The 27,828-nt window shown below is 38.2% G+C and overlaps 1 protein-coding gene across 1 annotated transcript; it reads right to left on the reverse strand.

Moving 5' to 3' along the window:
• Positions 1-1,580: 1,580 nt before the first annotated feature.
• LOC117301454 (orexin receptor type 2-like) lies at positions 1,581-27,050 on the reverse strand. The gene is made up of 5 exons (XM_033785446.1): positions 26,811-27,050; positions 15,857-16,057; positions 14,848-14,957; positions 5,585-5,730; positions 1,581-2,747 (listed from the first exon to the last, which is right to left on the reverse strand). The coding sequence occupies exons 1-5, from the start codon at positions 26,898-26,900 to the stop codon at positions 2,467-2,469; spliced, it is 828 nt and encodes a 275-aa protein (XP_033641337.1). The 5' UTR covers positions 26,901-27,050; the 3' UTR covers positions 1,581-2,466.
• Positions 27,051-27,828: the final 778 nt, after the last annotated feature.

Consider the following 27,828-nt stretch of genomic DNA (forward strand, 5'->3'; position numbering starts at 1 on the left):
CACCCACTTTTTGTTATTTTTCTCAACGATTATATACACACTGTATTCAGCTGAAACGTTCAATGATGACTTAATTGTATATTCCTTAAAGGCAGTGGACACTATTGGTATTTTACTCAAAATAATTGTTAGCATAAAACCTTACTTGGTAACGAGTAATGGGGAGAGGTTGATAGTATAAAGCATTGTGAGAAACGGCTCCCTCTGAAGTAACATATAGTTTTCGAGAAAGAAGTAATTTTCTACGAATTTGAATTCGAGATCTCAGAATTAGATTTTGATCGGTCCCGAAACCAAGCATCTGAAAACACAACTTCAACGACAAACTTAGCTCAAATTTGCACAGGTTTGTTATTTTATGCATGTTGAAATATACACCAAGTGAGAAAACTGGTCTTTGTCAATTACCAACAGTGACTGTCAAGTGTCTTTAAAGACAGTGGGCACTATTGGTTGGAAATTGTCAAAGACCAGTCCTCTCACTTGGTGTTTATCAACATATGCATAACATAACAAACCTGTGAAAATTTGAGCTCGATTGGTCGTCGGAGTTGCGAGATAATTATGAAAGAAAAACACACCCTTGTCACACGAAGTTATGTACTTTTAGATGGTTGATTTCGAGACCTTAAAATTCTAAACTTGAGGTCTCGAAATCAAATTCCTCGAAATCAAAATTACTTCTTTCTCGTAAACTATGTCACTTCAGAGGGAGCTGTTTCTCACAATGTTTTATACTATCAACCTCTCCCCATTACTCGTAATCAAGAAAGGTTTTATGATAATAATTATTTCCAGTAATTACCAATAGTGTCCACTGCCTTTAAGAATGTGCCCCTAAATCGGCATTACACGCCGACAGCAACCAATCTATGCCCCTTCGTCAGGTTTGTTTCGGTCGAGAACCAATGGTTGCACTTCATTCTCGTGTATAATGTGGTGACGGCCTTATTTCTCTAGGCTCTTTAAGACTCCAGACAATAACCACAGTCACCAACATTCTCAATTAGAGCCAAATTTAAGAACCCCGAAAAGATGGTGGAAGATAATTGCCTATAATGGCCTTAATTGTTGCTGCCAAATGATTCATCACACTACATCTCACATCACACCCACCACTTTACATTTCACAGACACACCATTTCACTGCAACAGTAGTTTCGTTTTATTCATGATCTGTCGCTATGGAATTTCAATTATGAAAACTGGCTGGAAGTCATCAGTTAGCAGCAACAAACCCCAAAACACTTAGCGTTTAAAAATTACGATAACAAAAATGCATCTTTGATACAAAAAAAGTCATGTTGATTGTTTTTTTGCTTTTAAAAAGAAATTGCACAGATTCTCATTTTGGGATTATGACAAAAAAAAAATTCAATGTCGTTATCGTTGGTGGTTTGTCACAACATCACAATATCACCGCAATGGTCTTTTTTCCACGAGACACACACTTTTTGAAATTCGACTTTCACTGCAAGGATAGTTTTTTTCAAACACTGTGGAGAATTATGTAAAATGTTTATTTAATATAGGCCTATCCATAATAGTTCAAGAAATTTAGTGCACCATTATACCATAAGTTTAATATTTTGTCCATTGATATAAAAATCAACTTCTCTTGAGAATATAGTTTAATGTGTTTTTATACAGACAATAATTACATTCAATTAATACAATTTTTCAGACGTTCACCCGTGGCTTTTATGGAGGCTATTGAGGGCTCCCTTCAACCAGGCCCGGCCATTTTAACCGGGCCCGGTCGAATGCAATGACGCTGACTTATTTACAACTGGAATGTTAATGAACTATTTACACAACATTAGTGACCAAATTAATACCAGTGGAGAAACTCAAAAAGGTGCAATGTTAAAATCTAGTTAGTTTACCAGCTCATGTTAGTCACAAAGGGGGCGGGGTTTGGGCTCAGTGTCTGCCGTTGTTAATGTAAGACAAAAACAATGGAAATAACATTATGTGGATGACGTCATTAGAGTAGGGCGCCCTCGCCGTGAGGTCAAAATGTAGGTTGTTCATTGGGCAACCATGTGCACCGCGCGTATGCGCATTTTATGTGCATTTCCAATGTTTCATCATTGGTATACCCCTTAAGATGGCAGCTTATGACGTCATCACTGCATATAAGGTCTATTGCCCCGCGGGATGGTGGTTTTCTTCAACGACCACAACCGAGGCAAGACGTAAAGTTAATTAATAGTCAGTCCCCTATCCACAGCTTGTAATACGGTTACCAGCTTGTAAATGGTACCAGACACTGACAACCTATACTCAGTCCCACCACAGTCTCCCCAAAGTTGAGAGTAGTAAATTCTCAGTATTGTGATCAAGCGATTTGAAATCCAACTGTGATGATAGTCAGTACCCAATGCAGATCTTGTACACGACTACCGGCGTGTATTACAGGGTACCAGACAATGCCAAATCTACTCAGGACATAGAGCTATAGCTCTATGACTCAGGGTTAGGTGCTAATGGTTTAGTGTTAATCACAATATTAGAGTTGTTATTAGTCCCACTACTCTTCCCAAGTTTAGAGAGTTGTAAATACTCTGTGTTGTGATCGTGAGATCTGAAGTCGGACTGAGAGGTGACGCCATTGTTGCTGCTCCGAGCAGCGAAGTCACGGCACCGGTGATACGATGTGCTGTCCGGTCGCTTTCCCTCCCGGTCTGGAGCCGTCACACACGGACAACAGGAAAAAACATGACGGAACTCCTTTCTGAATCGAGCTGCAAAGAGAAAAGGAGAAAAAGATAATCAGAACTATTGTATATCTGTGTTACGACGTCAGAACAATCTGTTTGATTAGATGATTTGTTTGCGGTACGTATGATACACATGTAATGATAATCTCTTTCTGAGTTTGTGTGCTTCTAAAAAGAATTCACCTTAGGTTTCAACTCGACGTTTCAATCAGTATGCTTTCATCGTCTTCTGGAGAAAACTAGACTCTGCTGAAGCTTTCAGAACCACCCCATTAAGAGATTATCATTACATGGTGTTACCGCAAACTTTTATCGTATGTCCACCATGCAAAGTTTCAAGTCCTACTGATTAGATGATCTTCCCGCGAAAGTGAACTGGTATGGTAAACCCCCACAAGGGAATATAAACACCAAGCTTACAACAGCCAATCTATCTCATTACAAACATTCTCTTAACAACTATGATTATGAATTGCACAAAAACAAGAAATTGTGATTCAGTACCTATGACGACAATACTTATAATTGTAGTCAAATTGTAAAATAAGCGGTTAGCTTGGTGGATTCGAACCCACAACCTTGTGATTGCAAGTCATGCAGTCTTACCATGCAGTCATGATTCTGCGCACCAGGCAAAGGGAATCAAACAAGGCAAGGACAAAATCTCGTGTGTGAAGCAAAATCACGTGCGACAGCAAAATCAAGTCAATCTTATTCACACCAGAGGCATCTTAACAATTCCACGCGGTCTTTTGAGAGATTAGACGTTCTTCCATGAAAAGATGAATTTTTAAATATCCAAATGACTTAGAGATCAATAGACGACAGACAGAATGGCGAATTTCAAACTGATTTAGATGCTTCATTTGAAGCGACACGCCGCCTTGGGCGTGATCTAACGCCCAATATAGCCCATGTAACCGAAGGTGTAAATCAATGATCACGGTAGGCGATGAGTCTTGATTGTTTGTCACTGGCAATTCAGATCAAACGGCTATTGCATGAATGTTTGGCCTATACTTACACCACCAAAAGTAGTCTGGTTTCAGACCTTGTTGTGTTGGTTCGATACTGTTTAAACGTTGGATAGTATTACAAGTGTACAAACAGTGAATGAGACAACTATTTTCACAAGACATCCGAGAACAGCTGCCTGTGGGTTTAAGGTATCCCCAACCAATCCCCGACGGCTGTCCGAACAATAAAACCAAAATCATTTCTAAATGCCAATGAGGTTTTAACACAGCAAATAGCAATGTCATGAAAATACGTTTTTATATGCTAAAATAATTTTCGTCTCATGATCACTGAGACGAAAATTATTTTCATGACATTGTTTTACTCATTTCTTAAAAACTACAATACCTCAGAAAGTAGTATTTTTAAGGTAAGCTTTCTGCTATCATAATCTTCAAACTGTGTAATGTAAACCTGTGTACATTGTGTCTTTTTGTCCTACAAAACGTACAAAAACCAGTTAATGGCGTTAGGCTTACATCCTCTCCGACATTTAGATTTCCATTCAGATGGAAAACATACATAAAGCAACTGTTTATTAATGAATACTGATGACCATGCAGCTGCATATTAAAGCCAAGTAGTTTCAGCAAAAAAAACTTACTTGGCAGAATTCCCTAAAATGCTTTTATGAAATTGGGCACAAATCTTTGCAAATAACTGCTCATTATTCGCAAACGTTTAATGCTAATATCTTTGCAATTGTGACATTTGCTAAGATATTTTAGCCATCGCAAATATATTTTTGTTTATGTTTTCGTGTTACCCGTTTGTCTTGTCTCTTTGTTTGTAGTGTGTATGTATGTCTGTGTATGGCTTAATCTGACAGCCTCATCCTTAATTTGGTTGACATAGGTTAAATATTTCCCCTCTATGCTCTGATGTATGTAAAATATGACATTCGTCATCTTGAGAAGAGCAGTGTGAAATAAATACTGGCGTTGAATTGAATCTTATTTTCCACGAATTGTGGATTTGCGATTTGTATGACATCCCTTTAGGGCCACAATACAATTACACTTTTGTTCAGTTCACGTACAATACATCATATGAATATGTAGACGTTTCACTAAGCCGTTATTTATGCATTCTGTGCGTATGAAGTTTTACAATTAATAAGGCTCATCAGAATTTGTGTGTAGTTCATTATTAGAATTGACAGTTGCATGAACTTCGGAGTTGAATCGAAGTCTAGCAACCAGAGGACATTGACGCCGATCGATGGTTTATGTTTTTTCCTTGTTTGCTCACATTAAGCCACGTCCAGTTTCATACGATTCGATATCACTTATTTTGGCCAGCACTCTGTGATATACGTGACTAAAATCTACAAGAAAAAGTCTTGTGAGTTTTATCCGAGTTTGAAACCTACTTCTAAAGAAGGGTTACACGACTGTTTCATGAGCTGGCCGCTAAGGCATGTATACGGCTGTATTATGTTTTTATGTAAGTTTTATCCATTGACCCTAAATTTTGAAATCTACATGCCGCGTAAAAAGGTTCAGCGACTGTTTCATGAACTGACCATCTAGGTACGTATGCTGCCTGTCTCTATGTAAGTTTTAACATAGTTTGCAATGTTTTAAACTTACAGGTTTCGAAAAAGACTGCTCCTTCTATGCCCAATTTCACAGAGCTGTTGAGCAGAAAATATTGCTTAGCAAATATCTGCAAAGCAGAAAAGAGCAGGATACCAGTCAAAAATTGTACATGTGACATGGTAGTTTGGCTTGTAACCCTGTTCTGGTAAGCGAATATTTGTTTTGTGTTGCGGCTCTAAATGAATTGGGCCCTGAACTGACCGTCGAGGTAGGTATACGGTTGTTTTATGTCTTAAAACTTACCACTCAAGAAGTTGTAGATAACTGGATTGATGACGTTGTTTAGGTAAGCCATGAAATGAGCAATCAGGAATGAGACATGGAGAGCAACCCTCCCACTGGATTCGGTGTTCTCAGATGCCTTCATATTATTGAAACCATCCATGTATCTGAAATAAAACGTCAATAAAAACACACACACATTAAAACTAAAAAGGAGTGTAAAAATCACTGGAGAGCTGTCGATAATTAATTACCACTAATTTACGTAAACGGTGAGCCGGTGTGTCACTTCAAAGCGATGGTGAGCCGGTGTGTCACTTCAAAGCGATGGGTGTACGGGCTGCCCCTCCGCCACCTGGACACGCGTGAACTAAAGACAGTGTGGCCAAGTGTAGAGGGAATGCGTAAGTCTCGGATGAAAAAGCATGTTTGTAAAGTGAGGAGTTATTTTAAGTTTGAATAAACAATTTCCTCTGTAGAAAAGAACAACAACAAAACTGCAAAAAACTTGCATGCAGGTATACCTCAATCTCTTTTGATATGAGCATTGGTTCGGAAAAGATCTTCAGTCTCCTCCTACTTTTGTATCTAGTCAAACTGCTTGTTAAAATCATAACTGGACTTTTTACATTCATGAAACCAAATCTCTAAAATGTCTATCCTTTAAAGGCAGTGAATACTATTGGTAATTACTCAAAATAATTATTAGAATAAAACCTTTCTTGGTAAAGAGTAATGGGGAGAGGTTGATGGTATAAAACATAGTGAGAAACGGCACCCTCTGAAGTGCCATAGTTTACGAGAAAGAAGTAATTTTCCACGAATTTGATTTCGAGACCTCAGATTTAGAACTTGAGGTCTCGAAATCAACCATCTAAACGCACACAACTTCGTGTGACAAGGGTGTTTTTTTCTTTCATTATTATCTCGCAAGTTCGATGACCGATTGAGCTAAAATTTTCACAGGTTTGTTATTTTATGCATATGTTGAGATACACCAACTGTGAAGGCTAGTCTTTGACAATTACCAATTGTGTCCACTGCCCTTAAAATCATAACTGCACTTTTTACATTCATGAAACCAAATCTGTAAAATTTCTATCCTTTAATGTACTTTTTGTATGATTGAAACCATTCTCTTTATTAATAATAATTTTTTCCCCTCATCATAATAAACAGAAGTATCAAGTTCATTTTGAATAAGCCTCTTTCTTGCCCCTGGCTAAGGTTTCAGAGTCCATGATGAAAAGTTCATCGCATAATACAAATTGTTTCCACAAAAAGAACATCTCTGAGCGATCGTATTTTGCTTGTTCTGTGCTAAGAGATTTGCCCAAAGCCGATCTATGGCGTGATTGTTAACTGTTTATGCAACGAAATTCACCCTCGTTTCCTCGGCCTTCCGTGCTGGAGGTATTCAGAAATCGCTGATGTTTAATTAAGGTGTTTAACGTTATGCGGGGTCACGTTCACGCTTTGGGATCGAGGTGGTAATCTTACAGGGTGATACACCTTTGTAGAATTTCATCATCTTTAAATTTTGGAAAAAGAGCCTTTCAAGAGAGAACAACAATTTATATTAATTTCTTTTCAATCACAATATTGTCTGGTACCCGAAAAAGCAGCGACAGCGATAGTTGTAGCTATCATTTCATGCATAGGAACCAGACTATTATTTGCCTTACAGCCTCAGATTGATGTATTGCTGCTCAGTTATGAAGATATTTAGTGTGATGACGCATTATCACCATGAAAGTGGCACGAAGTTACATATAATAATAAAAATAATATGACACTTGTAAAGCGCAAACATATCCACCTAACAAGTAGGCGCTCAAGTCGCGACAAAGAAAAACAATGAACAACAACAAGATATTTAAATTAAACTGTGTTGTTGTAGGCAATTACCATGAGGTGGGTTTTGAGGGTAGTTTTAAAGGAGTTGAGGGATGAAATAGAGCGAATGTTGTGAGGACGGCTGTTCCCAAAGACGAGGGGCAGCAATACGGAAAGATCTATCTCCCCAGGAGCGATAAGATCTCCGTACAGTCAGAAGATGTTGACTTGCTGAACGAAGACCAGATCGACTGGGGTTATAAGGCCTGATGAGTACGCACTTTATGTAATCCACCATTACATATACATAAACTGACAAACCTGAGTTTGAGATCTATGACTTGTGTACATCATACAAACTTGAGGGCGCTGTCGTGCAAACGTGAAAATAAATGAGCTTTAAATGAGCTGTAAAAAAAAAACACTCTTGTCACACGAAGTTGTGTGCGTTTAGATCGTTGATTTCGAGACCCCACGTTCTAAATCTGAGGCCTTTATACAATCAACCTCTCCATATTATTACTCGTCAACAAGAAAGATTTTCTAATTATTTTGAGTAATTACCAATAGTGTCCATTGCCTTTAAAGAAACATTACAGAAATGGGATTAAAAATACCGCTTATATCACAGATTTACACAAAGTCTAATGATGACGATAGTAGAAAACATTTCTGAAATAGTTTTATTTGATGTAATTGTATTCATGAATCTATAAGTCAAGCAAAATAGAACTCAAACTCATGTTTGTCAGTTTATGTTTAACGGTGGATTACATAAAGTGCTTACACTGCCAGCAACCGTTTTGTTACCACCAACCAATGTTCCTTTGAGCAACGGGCCATATAGCCGCGTCATATCTCGTTATAGTTTGCGTCCAAAGCTAATCGATAGAAAGCATATTCTTTACTGTAAGAGGGTCTCAAATACCACAGGAAAAACAAAATAACAAACTTATAATATCAGCATGAATTGAGAAGCTGTCCCTTTGAAAAAATATTCCTTGGCCACATAAAGTGCACGACTTACAAAAACAGTCCGTTCTTTCATCGCTACGGTGTAGCCTTACTAGCCAGAAGGCATTTACGAATGTATATCTCACTTCAATAGTCATACCAGTGTCTTGAATCCTTTTGTCTGCTCTGACGGCTTGAAAAGAGCCTATGACATCTCTAATTTATATACATCATTCCTATTGTTGTAAAAAGGAAACGAAATTTGAATGAAATGGTCTGGTTTCGAGTCAAGATAAAGCGGACTTAAAGGTCACCAAAAAATTAAATCAAATTCCTCGTAGATTTATGGTTTTTTTTTTCATCTTCGTTGTAGGCCCTAATAGAATACACAGTTTTTAGTCGTCCATATTATTTCCAAGTATTAAAAAAATGATTTTCAAGGACCCAAACAACGAGTGCATTGTAGCGTACATTGATAAGTTACTTAGTAGTTTTCTTATTATCGTTTTTAAGACACAGGCTATAATGTAAAGTAATGTAAAATTTTCTATTCTACAGTAAGTTGCAAAGTCGATGACCAATAATTGAGCCAAATTTTTCACAGGTTAATTATTTTATGCATAACTTTAAAGGGAAGGTACACGTTTGGTATGTAATTACTCAAAACAAATATTGACTTAAAAACTGACTTGGTAACTAGCATTGGAGAGCTGTTGTTGGAAACGACTCCCTCTGAAGTAACGTAGTTTTTGAGAAAGAGTTAATTTCTCACTAAAATAATAGAAGACTTCTAGCTCGAAGTATTTTATTCCTATCTGAAAGCACACAGATTCGTCCAACAATGGTGTTTTTTCTTTCATCATTTTTTTCCCAACTCCGATGACCAATTGAGCTAAAATTTTCACAGATTTGTTATTTTATGCATATGATGAGATACACCAAGTGAGAACACTTGTCTTTGACAATTACCAACAGTGTACCTTCCCTGTAAGGTACACCAAGTGAGAGTAGGCCTGGTTTTGACAATACAAAACGTGTCAAGTGCCTTTAAGGAGTGAGTTGTAAACGACAGACCAGATACACATAATGCCCAACTAAACTCCAAACACCGTAACCCGATCACAGTACGCCTAGCGTTTCAGTCTCCCGGGGATCGCGTCGATACACCCGCGTGTTGACTCAACTGCCCTCGGTGATGCCTCTTCACACATTCTCGTAGTTTTTTCCATTGGACCTTCGACGTGGCCCAGTGAAAGAGTCCAATCGAATCACGAATACAACGAAAATACTTCGCCACATCCATGTTGTTTTTATAACCATTTAATGTAAACTAAATCGAGGCTTGGACAAAAACAGCTCTAAAAAGGAACATCGATATTCGCTGTACAAACTTATTGGAATGTCCAGTATCCAATAGTGATGTACAAGGTAGACATTCATTGTAGAAACATAAGGGAATGTCCAATATCCAATATAGATGTACATGGAAGACATTCCCTATAAACACGTCGGGATTATCCAATATCCAATATTGATGTACGAAGTAGACATTCACTGTACAAACCTATGCGAATGTTGTCCAATATTTGATATCTATCGAAAAAGTAACATCGACAATTCTCGCTGTACAAACATTATTTGAATGTCCGATGTCAAATATGCAACTAACGTACTTTTACTACTTTCTTAAGATATCCATAATATGCATGTATTTACCATCCACCTCTTATGATCCAGCGTGTTAACACTAGCGACTGCCCATCGACCCGCCCTAATGCGCACGATCGGCACACGATCTGTCTCATAAAGCTTTATCAATGTGGATAAAAACATGGTACCAGTCTAGACCCATGCAGTGAGCCCCAACAATGACGTCAAAGCAACTAGAACGCACTGGGGTCAGACCTGGGTCGATCCGGGAAGCTAATCGAAAGCACCGGGGTCAAACCTGGGTCGAACCGGGGTAGTTTATTGAGCGTACTTGGGTAAGAACTGGATAGACCCGGGGAGGCTAATCAAACGCGCTGGGGTCAGACCTGGGTCGATCCGGGGAAGCTAATCGAAAGCACCGGGGTCAAACCTGGGTCGAACCGGGGTAGCTTATTGAGCGTACTTGGGTAAGAACTGGATCGACCCGGGGAGGCTAATCGAACGCACTGGGGTTAAACCTGGGTCAAGGTAGGGTAGCTAATCGATCATACTTGAGTCAGACCTGGTAACCCGGGCAAGCTAATCAAAAGCACCCATAATAATAGATAAGACAATAATGGTATGAGTGCAAACATGTATTTTGAACTTCCAAGACTTGCACTCGTCTGTCCCCCGCGCGCTCTGCAGAAGCGATCGACCCCTTGCCATTTTCCAAGGAATCATATCAAGTTTATAGAAACCGTTTTATAGCACGTTTAGTACGTTTAGTATTAGAGGGTACGCTTTGATGACTTTGTCACGCACGGATAATACATTTCAACGAACTCACTATGATATGAAAATATCAAAGGACATTGGCAAGGACATTGACAGCATATTAACGGTACCATAGTCACGAATGGCCTTCTGCTGGTTAGCTGCGTGTCCACGACAAATATTTGTGACCCCGGTCTGGTGGTGGTAGAATTAGCGTTGAGTCCAGGGCCGCGTCAAGGACACTTCTACCATGTAAGCAATAAACAAGTTTTCTGACAACACTAGCGATTGTGTGCTTGCTTCGCATGCAAGTTGTGTTTTCAAACAGTGATTCTGAAACCATACTATCCATTTTTTTTCACGAGGAATATGAATTTTTCAGCAAGTGGAGATTATAATGGGGATGGTAGAGTGGCTCAACATTTGGCTGTCATGGCCGCCATTGATAAAATAACCTTTCGTTCAGATGATGTGGTACTGGACGTTGGCTGTGGTACGGGGGACGAGACAATTGCAATAGCTGCTAAAGTCAAACGTATTACAGGTGAGTTCAAAAATCGTCATTATTATTAAAGTCACCTGGAAGTGGTATTTTTTCAAAATAAAGCTTTTGTCACAAATATATGTGTTTTGATGAGTGGAATGTGAATAAACAGTTAACTAAGGTTTTAAAAAATCAGTTCTTATGTTATTTACAAACTTGAGAGTAGACCCCGACCCGAGAGGGCGCTGTTCGTGACGTCAATCGAGGCAGACTTTGCCTGTAATGCGTAGAGTAAACACAATTGCAAAGTACATGGACGTACATTGGACGTACATGTACTTTGCACGTGTGTTTACTATACGCATTGCAGGCAAAGTCTGCCTCGATTTATGTCACAAAAAGGGTAGGCGGAGTCAGCCCCCCAAACAACTTTATATATGTTTTAAACATATAAATCGGACAAACAATTACTAAAAAAATTGTTTTATTGTTCGTAAGCATATACTGTTATGTTTGAAAGAAAAAAAAAAATTCCAGGTGACTTTAAAGTATGAGGTTTTTTATTTATTTCATTTATTAATTTCACAGTAGGAACGACAAAGAAAACACACACACACAAAGGAGAGAAAACAATAAAAGTAGCAGCCCTCATGGATTTAAAAAAAGTTTGTTACTGACAAAGACTAGTATTCTCATTTGTCGCATCCCAACATAATGCACAAAATCACAAATCTGTGACAATTTGGACTCAATGTCATCGAAGTTGCAAGAGAAAACTGAAAGATAATCAAAGATCATATTTATGTTAAAGGCAACTGGATACTTTTAGTTATATCTGTGAAAATTTGGACTCAATTGGTCATCGAAGTTGCAAGAGAAAACCGAATGGAAATCAAAAATATGTTTATGTTAAAGGCACTGTACACCTTTGGTAAATTGTCAAAAACTAGATTCTCACCAAATACACCATGTTGTTTCCCAACATGCATACAAATAACACATCTGTGAAAGTTTTAACTACATGGGTCATCGAAGTTGCAAAAGTATAATAAAAGAAAAAACACCCTTGTTGCGTGCTTTCAGATAAATAAAAGGATTCGGGCATGAAGTCTTATTGAGTGAGATATTAAGATTTTGTATTCATTTCCTTACGGGCACCGAAAAGGTCTTCACGGGGAGTTCTAAAGACGGGGTAGCTCCATTAGGAACTTTGTGTACAAAGTCTCTGGCAGTTTCTTAACTTCATAGCAAAAAGAAAGAACAACATATTTATCAAAAACTGTGTTCTCGGTGTATTGTTCTCGGTGTTTTGTTCCAGAGGTTTTACACACGATCATTAATGATTTTAAGATTGTTAAATACCTTTTTGATTATCGATTTGTACAGAAAATATGGAACTGTTATCTAAAATAACTGTATTGGGCTCATAATTGGTTTTGTGCTAACGGAACGTTCTTAGCAGATTTTCCATTTTATAAAGCAGTTTACCGTAAGCAAAGGTAAATGCTGGATAACCTGCGGTTAGCACATTAGTGACGTAAGCGCAAATCCATGGTGAACGTGCCATGCGAGCCTAGAATTTGTGTGCTTTCTTGAGACATTGTGTTGAAATAAGTTCATGCTTACGTACATTTGCTTACGGGTAAACAGCTTTATGAAATTGGGCCCTTGGGTGTAATATACACTCGTATGGCACCTACTAACCCCGATGTTTTTAAATACACTATCCTCAGGTGTTGATCTTTCTGTTGAAATGATAGCCGAAGCACGAGCGAAAAGCTCGCCGTCAAATGTATCATTTTTTGTGGGAGACGCACTCACTGTCGGTGATAACCCCAAATGGCGGGAAACATTCGATAAAGTTGTCAGTTTTCTGGTTTTACACTGGATTCAAGACAAACGCACGGCTTTGACGAGCATTCTCGCCTGCCTTAAACCACAAGGGGAAGCTTTGCTCATCGTGGATACCGACACACCAATTTTCTTTGATGCGTCAAGATTTCTACAAAGCCATGACAAGTGGGGTAAATATGTTAAGGTAAATATTCGTTGTCTTTGTTATGACATACGTGCTTATCACTTATAAAGTATACCGCCCTCTGTTGACACTAACAAGATGACCGCCTTCTTGGAAACCACAAGATTAAGTATGGTTTGTTTATTTAAAAAAATAACTTTTTTTCTGTCATGTTCAATGAAGGACTTCATGGTCCCTATGTACCAATTGAAGCAGTCTGTGGCGGAAACGCAAGAAATGATGACATCTTTGGGCTGGGTTAACTGCAAGTGTGAAATCGTAACCCATGAGATTTGCATGGACGAAGTACAAGCAAAATGTAAGTATTAAAGATTCTTCATGAACAAAGAAAACAAGCAAAGAAAAAATAACACACTTTATGAAGAAACAAGAAACCCTAAATTCACCAAAGGAGATAAAGGCCGATAACAACTAATTCCAGTCGAGTAATGGACAAATCAGATGATTTAAAGGTCGAGTTAAGGCCGAGTCACACTGCAGCGATAACGAAAACGATAACGATCACGTGAAGGCCGAGTCACACTGCAGCGATAACGAAAACGATAACGATCACGACGCAAAGAGAACGCATTGTATTGGTTGAATTGCTCCACGCAGAATACGCACACGCTCATTCAACCAATAGAATGCGTTTCTGCCTTTAAGGTAATAAGTATTCAGTGGTAGTGACTAAAAACCCAATACGCGAAACGTTTACATTTTGGCGCTTCACTATTTTTTCCTGACTCACACAACTGAATAAGCCCACCAACTTTGCACAGGTTTGTTTCGGAGGTATCATTGATCACACAAAACATGAACAACTGCTGCGATTTCGAGACATCTTCCATCACCATTTCCAATTTTATCTTTTTCTTTCTTCAGTGTTCTTCAAAACATTGCTGCAGCAAACAAACATGATACCCGAGGACTACACGGACGAGTACCTGACAGATCTGTTGAACTTTGCATCGTCACGCGTCGAAAATAAAGACCAAGATTGCTTCTTTAAATTTACAGCACAACTTAGTATTATCCATGCTTTCAAGTAGTGCTTGCAAAACTTCAATATGAAAAGTGAATGTTTTTTCTTTCTGATAAATGTTGCTGTGTTAATTAAACCTCTGACGTTTCCAGTAATGATTAAAACACTGGACGCTATTGGTAATTACTAAACATAATTGTTAGCATTAACAAAAACTCTTACTTGGTATAACGAGTAGTGGTAAACTGTTGATAGTATAACACATTGTGAGAAACTGCTCCCTCTGAAGTATCGTAGTTTTGAGAAAGAGATGATTTCTCACTCAAATAATAAAAGACTTCAGCCCCGAGATACAATCTGTCCAAAGTTGGAATCTACCCCAAATTAGAATCTGCCCAAAGTGAAGTCTATCCCATTTAGGAATGTGTTGGTTATCACCTGATTGTGTTAGAAACGTGCGTAGAAAGTTTACAAATAGAAAGTAAATCTGTCCCAAATCGGAATACACTCAAGTTATAATTTGCCAAACATGGAACATACCCTAGGTTTGAAGCTGACCCAAATTGGAATGTAGCCCGCGTTAGAATCTGTCTGGTACTAACCTGATTGTGTTTAGAACATGCGTAGGAAGTTTACAAATAGCAAACATGACAACCACCACTATCAACATCCGGGCTACTTTACGTCTGGATTCCAGCTGTGTCTCTGTTGACTAATAGGAGAAGAGGAAAACATTGAATATTCATGAAGTGGTGTCACATCATAAATGGATACTTTGGAACGCTAGGTGGCAGCAGACTTACCATATAAATGTCCATTGTTTATGTCGTTCTGATCATGCGCATATCACCGAGAACGATGTATTTACCTGGTAAGTGTGCTGATACCTAGTGTCACAAAAATCCCCTATTGTTTAACATTAAAGACAATATTATTATACACTGTCACATTATTTGTTAGATATGACAGGAACTTCTGTCCCCGATATGGCAAATGATGTACAAACTTCTTCTGATAGCGCCCTCTTTTGAAACCTCCTCCTCAAGCCCATGTTAGTTTTCCATTGAGGGACCGAATGTCAGTAACAAAAAGCTATTTCGTTAGCTTTTTTGTTGGCCATGGTACAGTGCAGGACAGACAAAACAAAACTATACGCAAGACATAACACCATTTATTTCCAGATGAGTTTGGTCAATGGTTTTTAGCGAGCATTCCATGGGGTAGCTATGGAGGATTGCAGGTTACTCAGATTCCAAGAACTGACTCCGCGGTAGTGCAGTTAATTACGATCTTATAAGCTAAAGCAGTAGTCAATTTTCTATACTTTCCGCCCGGGTGGTAGTTAAATAGCAGGAGAGTTCTTTTTAGAACTGTGGAGTCTCAGAAACATCCAATACATCTACTCGGCGGTTGTAGAATAAAGAAAGACAGTTCTCTAAGAACAAACTATGCCTGGCAAGTAGATACACACATGGTGTTACCACAAAAATTACTCAGTTTCATTTTGAGAGACAGGAGCTGTAGTTTTGGTGATTACTTCAACATGTGAAAGCAGCTATCAATCCGTAGCTGTAGCCGTAGCCGTAGCCGCTAAATCAGAAACTGCCTTACCTTATTCATAGTGGGTTTAGTCTGTCCCGCTGATCGCCCTCCCAACGCAGGTCTGTGCGATTCATCAGTCGGGATACCAGACCACAGTCTCAGGCAGACTCGTGCATACGCTACGGCCATGATCAACAGCGGGATTACATAGGACACAACCACTTTGCTGATGTGGTAGACTTTCTGCCAGATGGTGCCCTTCCAAGCTTTCTGTAATTTCAAAATCAAAATCAAAATAAAAATCAAAACCAGACTTAGAATCAGACTTAGAATCAGACTTTAGAATCAGAATCAGAATCAGAATCAGAATCAGAATCAGAATCAGAATCAGAATCAGAATCAGAATCAGAAGCAAAATCAAAATCAAAATCAAAATCAAAATCAAGATTAAAATCAAAATCAGGATCAAGATCAAGATCAAAATTAAAGTTAAAATTAAAATTAAAATTAAAATTAAAATCAAAATCTAAATTAAAATTAAAAACCAAATCAAAATCAAAATAGAAATCAAAATTGAAATCGAAAATCGAAATCAAAATCGGAATCGAAATCAAATCAATTTAAGATGAAAATGAATCAACCTCATGATTTCACCCACATGTTTACTATTGATTTATTTATAAAAACTTCTCACAGAGGACATTGTTTGCGAAAACACTGACTATTTTTCTCAAGAGACCATGGCTGCAACTAACTTGTACTTTGTCCACGCTGCGTCCCCCATACTCCCCCATCAATTAACCTGTTTTTTGCACCTTAATCAGGACATTTGGTGGCAATTTTAACTGAAACAATTCAAGTGTTGCATCGAGCCATGTAGAAACCACCACTTGAATGCATAAGAGACGTGAAAAGGCACGCTGAAGTATGCTGTGAATCTATGCATGTCTCGGAAGTTTGAACAATGTTGTGAATGATGTTGTTAAGTCCAGGGAGTTTTTCATAGAGCTGCTTAAAAGCACAAAAAGTAGCTAAGGACAACAAAATTATGCTAACCAGAATAAGTATACCAACCGAAATACCATCTGACATGTACTATCTGTGTCTGGTAACCTGTTAATCTTTGCTAAGCAGACATTTTAAAACAGCTTTTCTGCTCAAACAGCTAGCTTTATTTGGCCCTATTTAATTGAACTGCTTTTACGTATTTAAGAAGATAAGCACAACAAAATGTTGCTTGCAGCCAAAATGTCATTTTCCATGCACCGTGTGTGACTGGTATCCTGCTAACTGTCACTTAGCAGAAACCTATTAAGCAATTTATTCTGCTTAAGCAGCTCTGTGTAATTGAGCCCAGATACATTGAGCAGACGTCGCTTCTAATCAAATATGCAAGTTGCTATCAAAGGACATTTTGTACATAATATTTCCTCAGTTTTTGTTTGTTTGTTTGTTCTTCTTCTTTTTTTTTTTTTTGGGGGGGGGGTAGCACCACAGAATGTCTGCCACACTGCATAAGGGGTAATGTGCCTATGTGGTCCCGATGGTATAAAGAACTAGATTGAAAAGCTAAGTTAACCATCACAACTAAAAAGATCAAAAAGAATTTTCGGTTTAACAGCACGATTTGACTGGGTAAATAAAACGACTTAAATGTATGTGAGATCCATCTCTTCAACCAAGTGGCAAACGTGCACAATGTAAACTTAAAGACACTGGATACTATTAGTAATTGTCCAGTCTTCTCATTGGTGTATCTCAACATGTGCATAAAATAACAAACCTGTGACAATTTGCGCTCAATTGGTCGCCGAAGTTGCGAGATAATAATGGAAGTAAAAACACCGTGTCACACGAAGTTGTGTGCAGTTAGATGGTTGGTTTCGAGTCCTCAATTTCTAAATCTGAGGTACCGTAATTAAATTCATGGAAAATTACTTCTTTCTCGAAAACTGCGTCACTTTAGAGGGAGCGTTTCCCACAATGTTGTATACTATCAACCTCTCCCCGTTACTCGTTACCAAGTGAGGTTTTATGCTGATAATTATTTTGAGTAATTACCAATAGTGTTCACTGCCTTTTAGAGGAATACAATGGTTGTTTGCAAATGTTCCGTCAGGCTGCTGCACTCTGTACGAACCAAGGAACCTATACTCTGTCTGGAGTTACTAATTGCAGTTTGAAACTAAAAACAAGAATTAGCAATTATTTCAGACTGCTTCGCAGACTACATGACGCATACAGAGTGAATGTTAAATGGTACAGTAAGTGGGGTAAAGTGCGCAACATTAGTGCGTTTTGCATTAAAAACAAGCAGAGAGGGTTGTTACGTGCCAAATTGGGTCGTTTTGTACATTATGGAAAGAGGGAGCGAGGTTGTTGTGCACCGGCAACGTTTCCAGAGTGATGACAAGTATTGAATGTCATGTACTAATGGCCGATTAAAGGAATACCAGTCCACAGATCTCCATACTAAAGATCATCTCTAGACGGTATTTCTTATCAAAATTTTTTTTTTTACTCTTCCCGAACTCAGGGGTATAAATCACTTCTTAATAATTACAAAGGTGTTTCAAACGAACAAAATAGACTGCTCATACAAGTTTTAGCCTATCATATATGGACAATTTAGATTCCTATAAGATACAATAAGGCACGGCTTATACTTCCTGCGAATGTGGTACGAACTTTGACGTCACAAATAGCCTTGAATGATTCACATCAATTGACTTGTGCTCAATTCCTGCGAAACATTCTGCTGCAAAAACGGGGCTGTAACGTCAAAACTCGTATCACATTATGCAGGAAGTATGAATCGAGCTTTATGTTTTCAGATAGCACTAATTTTGAACTGTTTAAGGAAGTCATATCCTTAATGATTTTCTTTAAGACGCTATTTCAATGCAGTGTACTGCCTATAGGCAAGTGCCATCATAATGGACGAATTCAACTCTTATAAATGACACTGTCTTATGTTTTCAGAAACAACTCTTGAACTGTCTTTCACTTGTAATTTGGTCTGTACTACTTCCTTCTCGATGATTTTCTTAAAGACGCCACTCCAAGGCACTCGATCATGCTCAATCAGCATCAGTCAAAGCCTTGCTGCATGTTCAACAGGCATCATCATTCCTCCGAGACATGCATCTCCCCCATCCTCTCTGCCACCCGTGCATCTTATCCAGAAGGAAGACTGATTGTACAGTCCAAGATCTCCAATTTATAAGATGTTTGAAGACCGTGGTAAATAGCGCCCTGGGGCGGCACACGGCGAGGGATAGATCATGCCGTAATTGAATCAAACTCTTAACGCCCCTATAATGGGGCGAAATGGCATGCCCGTCTCTACTGCAATTTACACGGTTGGTTGGACGGTGTAGACACGCTCTTGACGAATGAGTACGGGGATAGTTAGAGGCGTTTCTAGGCAAACAGGCCTGAGGGAGAGTGCTCATTGGTTAAACCCACACGTTTGACGTTTCGCGTCGATGTTGTAAGTCAGAAACTAGCTATATACAAGCCGTACACATATCCATTCAATGGCACACCGCATACAGCTTGAAAAACAAAACAAAAAAACGGAACTCAACAACCAGGGCCCAATTTTATAAGAGCTGCTAAGCACAAAAATTTGCTTAGCATGAAATTTCTTCCTTGATAAAAACAGGATTACCAACCAAAGTTACACGTGATTTTCAGGGTATGCAAGCAAAAGCTGAATACCAGTAACAAGCAATATGCAACACATGGAAATTTTGCTGTTAATCCTGTTTTTATCAAGGAAGAAATTTCATGCTAAGCAAATTGTTGTGCTTAGCAGCTCTATGAAATATGGCCCAGATGAGGAAAAAATAACATGCATTCAATGACAGCCCGGTCATGACGTCACACTCTCTTATGATGCCCAATTACACATTCCTATTTGGAAATTGTGCAATGACGGGAAACTCAAAAACAACATTGCGTACTACGCGTAAGAAGATAAAGTATTAATTACTTTATATTGTTGCAAATTTTTATCTTAATTCAAATAAAACAGCAAAACAAGAATCCAGTTTATAATAGATGTTAAATTTGCATCGGGGATAAAGAATATTAATTTTGGTTTTTACCCATACACCGATGTGTGTTAGCACTGTATACTCAGTACTTTCCCGAGTCCTGTGAAAAAATATCACAGGCATGTTACTCGGGTGGGATTCGAACCCACGACCCTTGCAATTCTAGAGCAGTGTCTTACCAACTAGACTACCGAGGTTGCCCGGCAGCTAGAGGCAGTTCGAATCCTATGTTTTGGCAGCGGGTACCGCAACGATATAATAGATGTTAAATTTGCATCGGGGATAAAGAATATTAATTTTGGTTTTTACCCATACACCGATGTGTGTTAGCACTGTATACTCAGTACTTTCCCGAGTCCTGTGAAAAAATATCACAGGCATGTTACTCGGGTGGGATTCGAACCCACGACCCTTGCAATTCTAGAGCAGTGTCTTACCAACTAGACTACCGAGGTTGCCCGGCAGCTAGAGGCAGTTCGAATCCTATGTTTTGGCAGCGGGTACCGCAACGATATAATAGATGTTAAATTTGCATCGGGGATAAAGAATATTAATTTTGGTTTTTACCCATACACCGATGTGTGTTAGCACTGTATACTCAGTACTTTCCCGAGTCCTGTGAAAAAATATCACAGGCATGTTACTCGGGTGGGATTCTAACCCACGACCCTTGCAATTCTAGAGCAGTGTCTTACCAACTAGACTACCGAGGTTGCCCGGCAGCTAGAATCCAGTTCACAAATTTTCAACGAATATTACATTCTCGAATTGGAGTAGTTCAATAGCTCCTGTGAACGGAAAATAACTCCGCGGTATGGTAGAGAAGTCTCCCGAATACCGAAATATCTGCTCCGCGGTATTATAATTTAAAGCAAGACAAGCTCTTAAAAGGACAAAACCTATCCTCTAAGTTAATACACACCCAATGGGCCCAATTTCATAAAGCATGTAAGCACAAACATTTGCTTTATGTGAAATTTCTTCATTGATAAAAAACAGGATTACCAACCAAATTTCTTTAATTTTGTATATTGCATGTGACTGGTACATGGTATTCAGGTAATCTTTGATAATCCGAAAATCACACAGAATTTGTGTTAGAAGTAACCCTGTTTTATCACGGAAGAAATTTCATGCTGAGCAAATGTTTGTGCTTACATGTATGGAACTTGGCCCTGGTGTTATCGCAAACCAAATATACAGTGATACGTCATCATGCAATGGCTCAAATCCGATAAACTGTCAATAAAAGTTGTCATAATATGACAAATATTATTTAGAAACAGGCATAAATATTATTTAGAAACGGGCATAACTTATGTTGTGTGTAATATTGCAAAGATATAAGTTTTCAGTATTGTGTGGGTTGTTTTGTACCAAGACGTCTAATGACAAAGTTGCATCGTGTCAATTTGTGACATTTATTTTGAAATGAGGCTGTTATAAATTGTTAGGAATAGATTGCACAACCCACCTTAAACCGGATCCAAGAATCACGGTCAGGTTAAAGCTAGTAAAACCACTTAACCTTAAGTAGTATCACAAGTGTAATTTAAGGAACAATCCAGACAAGCTGAATAAAAAAGTCACAAAAGAGAGAAGACAACAAATCAAAAAGAAAACGAAAACCAACTGCGCGTCAAGACACCAACTGAAATGTCAAGACACATTCAATACAAGATTTCTTATGATCAAGTTCTCGAGCGGGAAAGAGATAATGCAGAGAGATGAGTGCATTTTAAATTGATGTTTTCGTCGACTTTAATAACACAGACACAATTGTTGGTTGCAAATAGCCAAAGTATAACAGCACTTCTGATAGACTTGCATTATGTACAAAATTGGACTAACTTGCTCAAATTTAGCAAAGGACCCTTGCTAAATGCCTCTCTTGTGAAAGGGGTTATGCTGTAATTTACCTAGCCACATCCACCAACATACACCGCTAATCCTCCACAATATACAACTTGTTTGTGTCTTTTCACACGACGTACATTCAGTAAAATTGTAAAACCTTGATACAATTTAGCGTAGGACCCTTGCTAAATTCTCTCGTGTGAAAGAGACTATACAATAATTACGCCCAAGCCATCCACACAACAAACACAATTAACCTTCTACAATATTAAGTTTCTTTGCACAGAAGACGGAGCAAATAGAAATCCTTTACCTGATCACAAGACAACTCTAAGCTGTCACCAGAAAGCAAACCACTTGTAAGAACCCAAACAAATCAAGACACACTTTAAGAACTAGAACACGATTTGGATTATTGTTTCAGGAATTACTTTCTAGGTGTAACTTACAGATTGGATTGGTGTGTCTATGTACACGCTCGATTTTCACTTTGGATCAGTTACTTTTTCCTCGTAAAAATTAAAGTGTTACTCCTTCAGTTTAGACAGTGATAAACATAACTTGTCTAAGTTAATGGCTTTTTGGGGCTATCCTTGGATAATTTTGTGCAGGTTTTTTTTCTCAGTCATTAATTGCATCGTTGTATTATGGCCATGTTGTTGCTTTGTTTCATCCGAAATTATTCGCACTAAATAAAAAGTAGATGGTGTTTGAAGCTTTGCATGGTGTGGAGAATAAGAGTAAACTATTAATATGAATTGTAGACTTGCGGGTACATCCATGTGAAAAATCTCTATTGATAAACATTTTTTGACGGTAATTTATGAATAATTGATGAATCACCGTCCAATATTAATGGTAAAACAAGTCAAACATTGTGTGGAAACCTTGTTCAACGATTTAATTTTCACTTATTGAAATAAACCAAGCTCTTTACGTCTTAAAGACTCTGGACACTATTGGTAATTGTCAAATACTAGCCTTAACAGTTGATGTATCTCAACATATATGCATAAAATAACAAACCTGTGAAAACTTCAGCTTAATCGGTCATCGAAGTTGCGAGATAATAATGAAAGAAAAAACACCCTTGTCACACGAAGCTGTATGCTTTCAGATGCTTGATTTTAAGACCTCAAATTCTAAATCTGAGGTCTCAAAATCAAATTCGTGGAAAAATACTTTTATCTCGAAACTACGTTTCTTCAGAGGAAGCTGTTTCTCACAAAGTTTTATATTACCAACCTCTCCCCATTACTCGGTACCGAGAAAGGTTTTATACTTGTATTTTGCTTATTGTAAAGTTGTTGTGCTGTTGAGTGTTGTGGTATAGTTATCCATAGTCTTTATTTAAATTTGGCTGTTTTTATTTTTAATATAATTAATGTGTTTATAAACATATTTTTATATTAATACAATTTTGAAATTTTAATGTGTATGTAGTTGCTGGGCACCTCTGAAAAACAGTGTTTCACTGAGAGGTTTCCCAGGGTAAAGAAGAAATAAACAAAATAAAATGCTAATAATTATTTTTTATTAATTACTTATAGTGTCCACTGCTTTTAAAGCTCACGAGACTTCACAGTAAATTCAAAACAATCGCTGCAGACTCAGAAGTTTAAAGAATATATAAGTTTTAAGGTCGTATAATGTTCATCACGTTGACAAAAAGTAAAAACAATTCTATAGGTGATTAAAAGTAGCTCTGATTGGCATGAACGGCCAATTAGCTAAAACAAATTGATCATGTTAACAGGTGTATTGACAAAATTATTTTCTGTCAACACCTTTTTTTTTTAATGCTGTGAAACTTTTTGTTATGCTGTGGCTACCTCTTTTTGCTTTACAATAAAGTTGCCAAACTTTGGTTGGCAAAAACTCGGCTGTGACGTTGCAATAAAAATGTAAACAGTTGTTATTTTTAAGGTCGCCATATTTTGAATGCGTGTACAGTTTGCCACAAATTTATTTACAAAAGAATAATTTATTAACTTTGTAATAGCTTGTCAATCATTTTAAATATTTATTTAAAAATTATCTTAAGAAATTGAGCGAATCGTGAGCTTAAAAATAAAATAATATGATGGTATTATAGAAATGTAAATTAGCATACCAGCAAAATTTAGCTCTTTTTAGCATGTTTGTGAAGTGAGAAGTTGTTTTAAGTTTGAGTAAATAATTTGATCTGTGGAAAAGAAAAAAAAAGTAGAATTAGTTTGAAACATCTGCTGGTTGGTTTGATGATTTAAATTTATTTATTGAAGCTTATAAATTTACGACTTAAGGTAAAGACCGATCTGATGTTTATTATTTTTTTGAAGTTTATTGGTTTAAAGTTGGCACGAGTTTTTCTCTCTATACAAGTTTTTTTTGTTTATTTATTATAGATTGACTGAGTCACATAAGGCTACATACTTGTATCTGGTCATCTTTTGGCATTTTGTTGAAAAGTTGGAAAATCACCCCTTTTTGCAAACATACTTCTCTTCAAACCAACGCATGTTGTCTCGACCCTAAATAAATCTACTATAAACTCTGACATCAACATACTCCCAACAAAACTAACCACGGTACAGTCTCTTTAACATCCACCGACTGTCCTCAAAACACTGGATAATTCCAACCACAAGAGGGCCACACCAGGTCAAGTTTACATTAATCAATCTCAACATTCAAACACTAAACAATAATTCATAAAAAGATGTAAAACGATCCAATTCAATCGATATCATTTATGCAGGGCTAGCTTACAGTCCCAAGATCGGTTTACAGGGGATTGAAAAATAGAAAGCCGTAGAGCTCGAGAGAATCTTACGGTATCGTCTTACATCCATAGGAGCATAGTTGCCACCTTTATGCCTTCTATTGTGTTTATTAAATATTCCAAGAAGCTCCGATCTTCAACTCTATAAACCACTGAAGATTAGCTCTTTTAGATGAATAGTTTATGGGTCATTGATGTCCTAGAATGAAACCCATACAAAACACCATAAGAGATTATTGCGGGAACTGTCACTTCAAGGAATGTGAAGTAGATCAAAGGTAAACCAAGGTATACCCTTGCATCTGATGAAGTAAAAACATGTCGCTACAAAAGCTTTGCAGTTTTTTTGTATGTAATGTGAGAAAAAGCTTTATGTAATGTGAGACTTTCTGGGACGATAGAGGGCAGCAGACTTACCGGGTAAATCCATCGTTCTCAGAATTATGCGCATGTTCAGAACAATGTAAACAATGGAAATTTACCCGGTAAGTCTGCTGCCACCTAGCGTAGGAAAGTCTCCCATTGGTTAGTTTGTGCTACCACCAACTTGCTTGTTCTATGTATCAGACTAACAGTGCTGTTCGTTTTAGCATAGTGATACCCAATCAGAGATTGTGAAACTGGAGTATGAGGTTCAAAGGTAAGAATGAACCAAGGTATAACTTAAGAACTGGATAAGGGTGTGTTAGAACCGAGTTCATCACAAAGGGATAGTAAGCACACACATTTCAATCTGATCGTAATTATATAAGGCGGACACCCACTCCGAGTCCGGGTCTGAGATTGACCAGGATCCACGTCCCGTAAAAAGCCGGATCAATTTCTGAGTCAGTATGACCCGGAACCTGTGTCAAACTAACAATAATATCAAAGTCTTATAGAGCGAACGTATCTACCAAAACAAGGTACTCAAGGCGCCGAGTGTAAACAAACTTTCTGAAAGATAGGTTATTATAGTGATGAATTCTGAGACCCAATTATTTAGCACCTCCTAAGGGTTAACAAGGTGCTACGGCGCATACAGCATGCAGCCACAGCCAGGAACACCGGCCCGGGGGCGAACCCCTTCTCTTTCGATTAGTGCACTGGGTTCTTTAACATGCGTTACACAACACACGAGACCAACACTAAAATGGGTCAAAATGTCGCAGAATCCGAGTTTAGTTCCCATGGGCTGTCAGGCTCTATGGAACCAGGGGTTGATTTCACAAAGAGTTAGGACTAGTCTTATCTCGAGTTAGGACGAGTTACTAGTCTTAACTTAGGACTAGCTGTACGTTTTTGTTATCTCTTAGGACTAGTCCTAAGTTAGGACTAGTCCTAACTCTTTGTGAAATCGACCCCAGAACCCATCCAGCCATCCACCACATTATACACAACAGTAACAATCACAAGGTCTTATTCAGACCCTATAAAGGTACCATGTTAAACTCCCTCCCAGCCTCGTTCTGGTTACACAGGTTTAAATTGGAAAGATGGGTGCACCACGAAAGACCAAGACACCAAAAGCATTCGATCTAAAGTTATCTGTTTGACATTTGGCGGTCGTTTCTGCTCAGTAGAAGTGTAATTTATACGAGCGTTACTCTTACCTTGGGGACACATTTTCCTTTAGGCAGCTATAGAGCGATGGAAAACCGAGGGCTATAATTGACATCCGGTGCTCTTCAAACAAGGTTGAAATCGAGAATGCTTCTAGTGAATTTGTGAAGGTTTTCATCCGACTTGACAACGCTAGATTAATAACTTAGTGCTTCTAGATGGATTTACAAGTGGACGATTTCAAATTTCAAATTCTGTAAAATTTGCTGAGATTTGTCGCAACCGAGTCAGTTGTTTTAACAAAATCAATCAATCAAGTATCTGGAGGGAGGTTGAAATAATGACTTCATAAAACCCGCATAAATTACAACGATAGTTGGGTGTGTAAATCTCTTTTGAGTATTGTTGGTTCTGAATAGAACCGGCTGTTGACAACTCAACGTTTCGTTCAGCTGATCGTCTTCAGGAGATTGCTGGAGTCTAAAAAGATGTTCACATGCTGCTACTGCAAACCTCACCTAATCATACTCCCACACAAAGACTGAACATCTGACGTCACACTTCGCTTCGAGGCTCTGGAATAACGCCAGAGACCAACCTTTGACCAACGTTCTCTTCACATTCCAAGGCGGACGTAAAAGGAGTGTACTGTTTGCTGGAGATGGAAAGCTCATGTCACTGTTACCAAAGATAACCAGTTTAATCACTGAATCTGAGTAGCAGGGTCCAGTCTTACTCCAACCATGTTTAAAATCGGACACATTATTTGTCAACTGAACTTCGAAAATGCAACACTTACCTCGTAGCATTTCATCAGCCATATAGGTTTGCCAATGTAGCCTGCGTGCGAGGACGGCTCCGACCTCGTGAACACGGGCTGGGGTGCCATGATGGTAAATGACGTCACCCAAATAGCAGCCACGATGAACAGGGTACGCGACGCCCTGATGTGGAACTTGAGTGGTCTGCAAATAGCCAGGTACCTGTCCACTGCTATAGCCGCTAAGGTATACACGGAGACACTCAGACATACCTCCTGTGTGTAAAATAAATTGAAAACATAATAAGAATCAGAATTCAAGTCAAACAGTAACATTTTAACAAAACAGCTGCTACCTTCCTTTTTTTATAGAATATTTTGTATAACTTTTAATAGCACGCCTTGAACACCCAGCAAGGTGGATATTAATTGCGCATTACAAGTCTTATTATTGTTATTATCAATACACTCTCTATTTGAAAATCGTTTGCCGTTTGATACTGTTATACGAATAACATAAAATCATCCCAAAATACGTTATGCATTCACTTCATTAAGCTGCCATCTAGAGATAATGATAAACCATATTTCACACGACGCACATGGCATCCAATGAACTTCTGAGGGCGCACTACACACAATTTCAATAATGCCAACATGGAAATTAGTTATTAGAAAAAGTTCAGTATTGTAGAGGTCGAGAATTCGTCACAATTTACCTAATGCATTGAAGGGCAATGATGAAATGATGGAAAACGCACTGCACACACAACGCACAATCAACCAACGAACAACCTGCTTTTGACCTCTCGAGGGCGCCCTACCCCAATTGCGTCATCATGCATAAATTCTATAATGCCGACGTGTAATTTAGTTATCAGAAAAGGATCAGTTGAAGAGGTCAATTTAAGATTGCATTTCACGTTGTACCGGTAGTTATTATGCCACCTCCAGCACAAGCGTGTTGTTCCACATTCTTCTCAATAGCTTAAAGCACATGTTCACATGCAAACTTAATTTGTACCAAACTGCCTGTTACGCTGTAATGTTCATTACA

The sequence above is a fragment of the Asterias rubens genome, chromosome 17, assembly GCF_902459465.1.
Source record: "Asterias rubens chromosome 17, eAstRub1.3, whole genome shotgun sequence".
NCBI classification, from domain to species: domain Eukaryota; kingdom Metazoa; phylum Echinodermata; class Asteroidea; order Forcipulatida; family Asteriidae; genus Asterias; species Asterias rubens.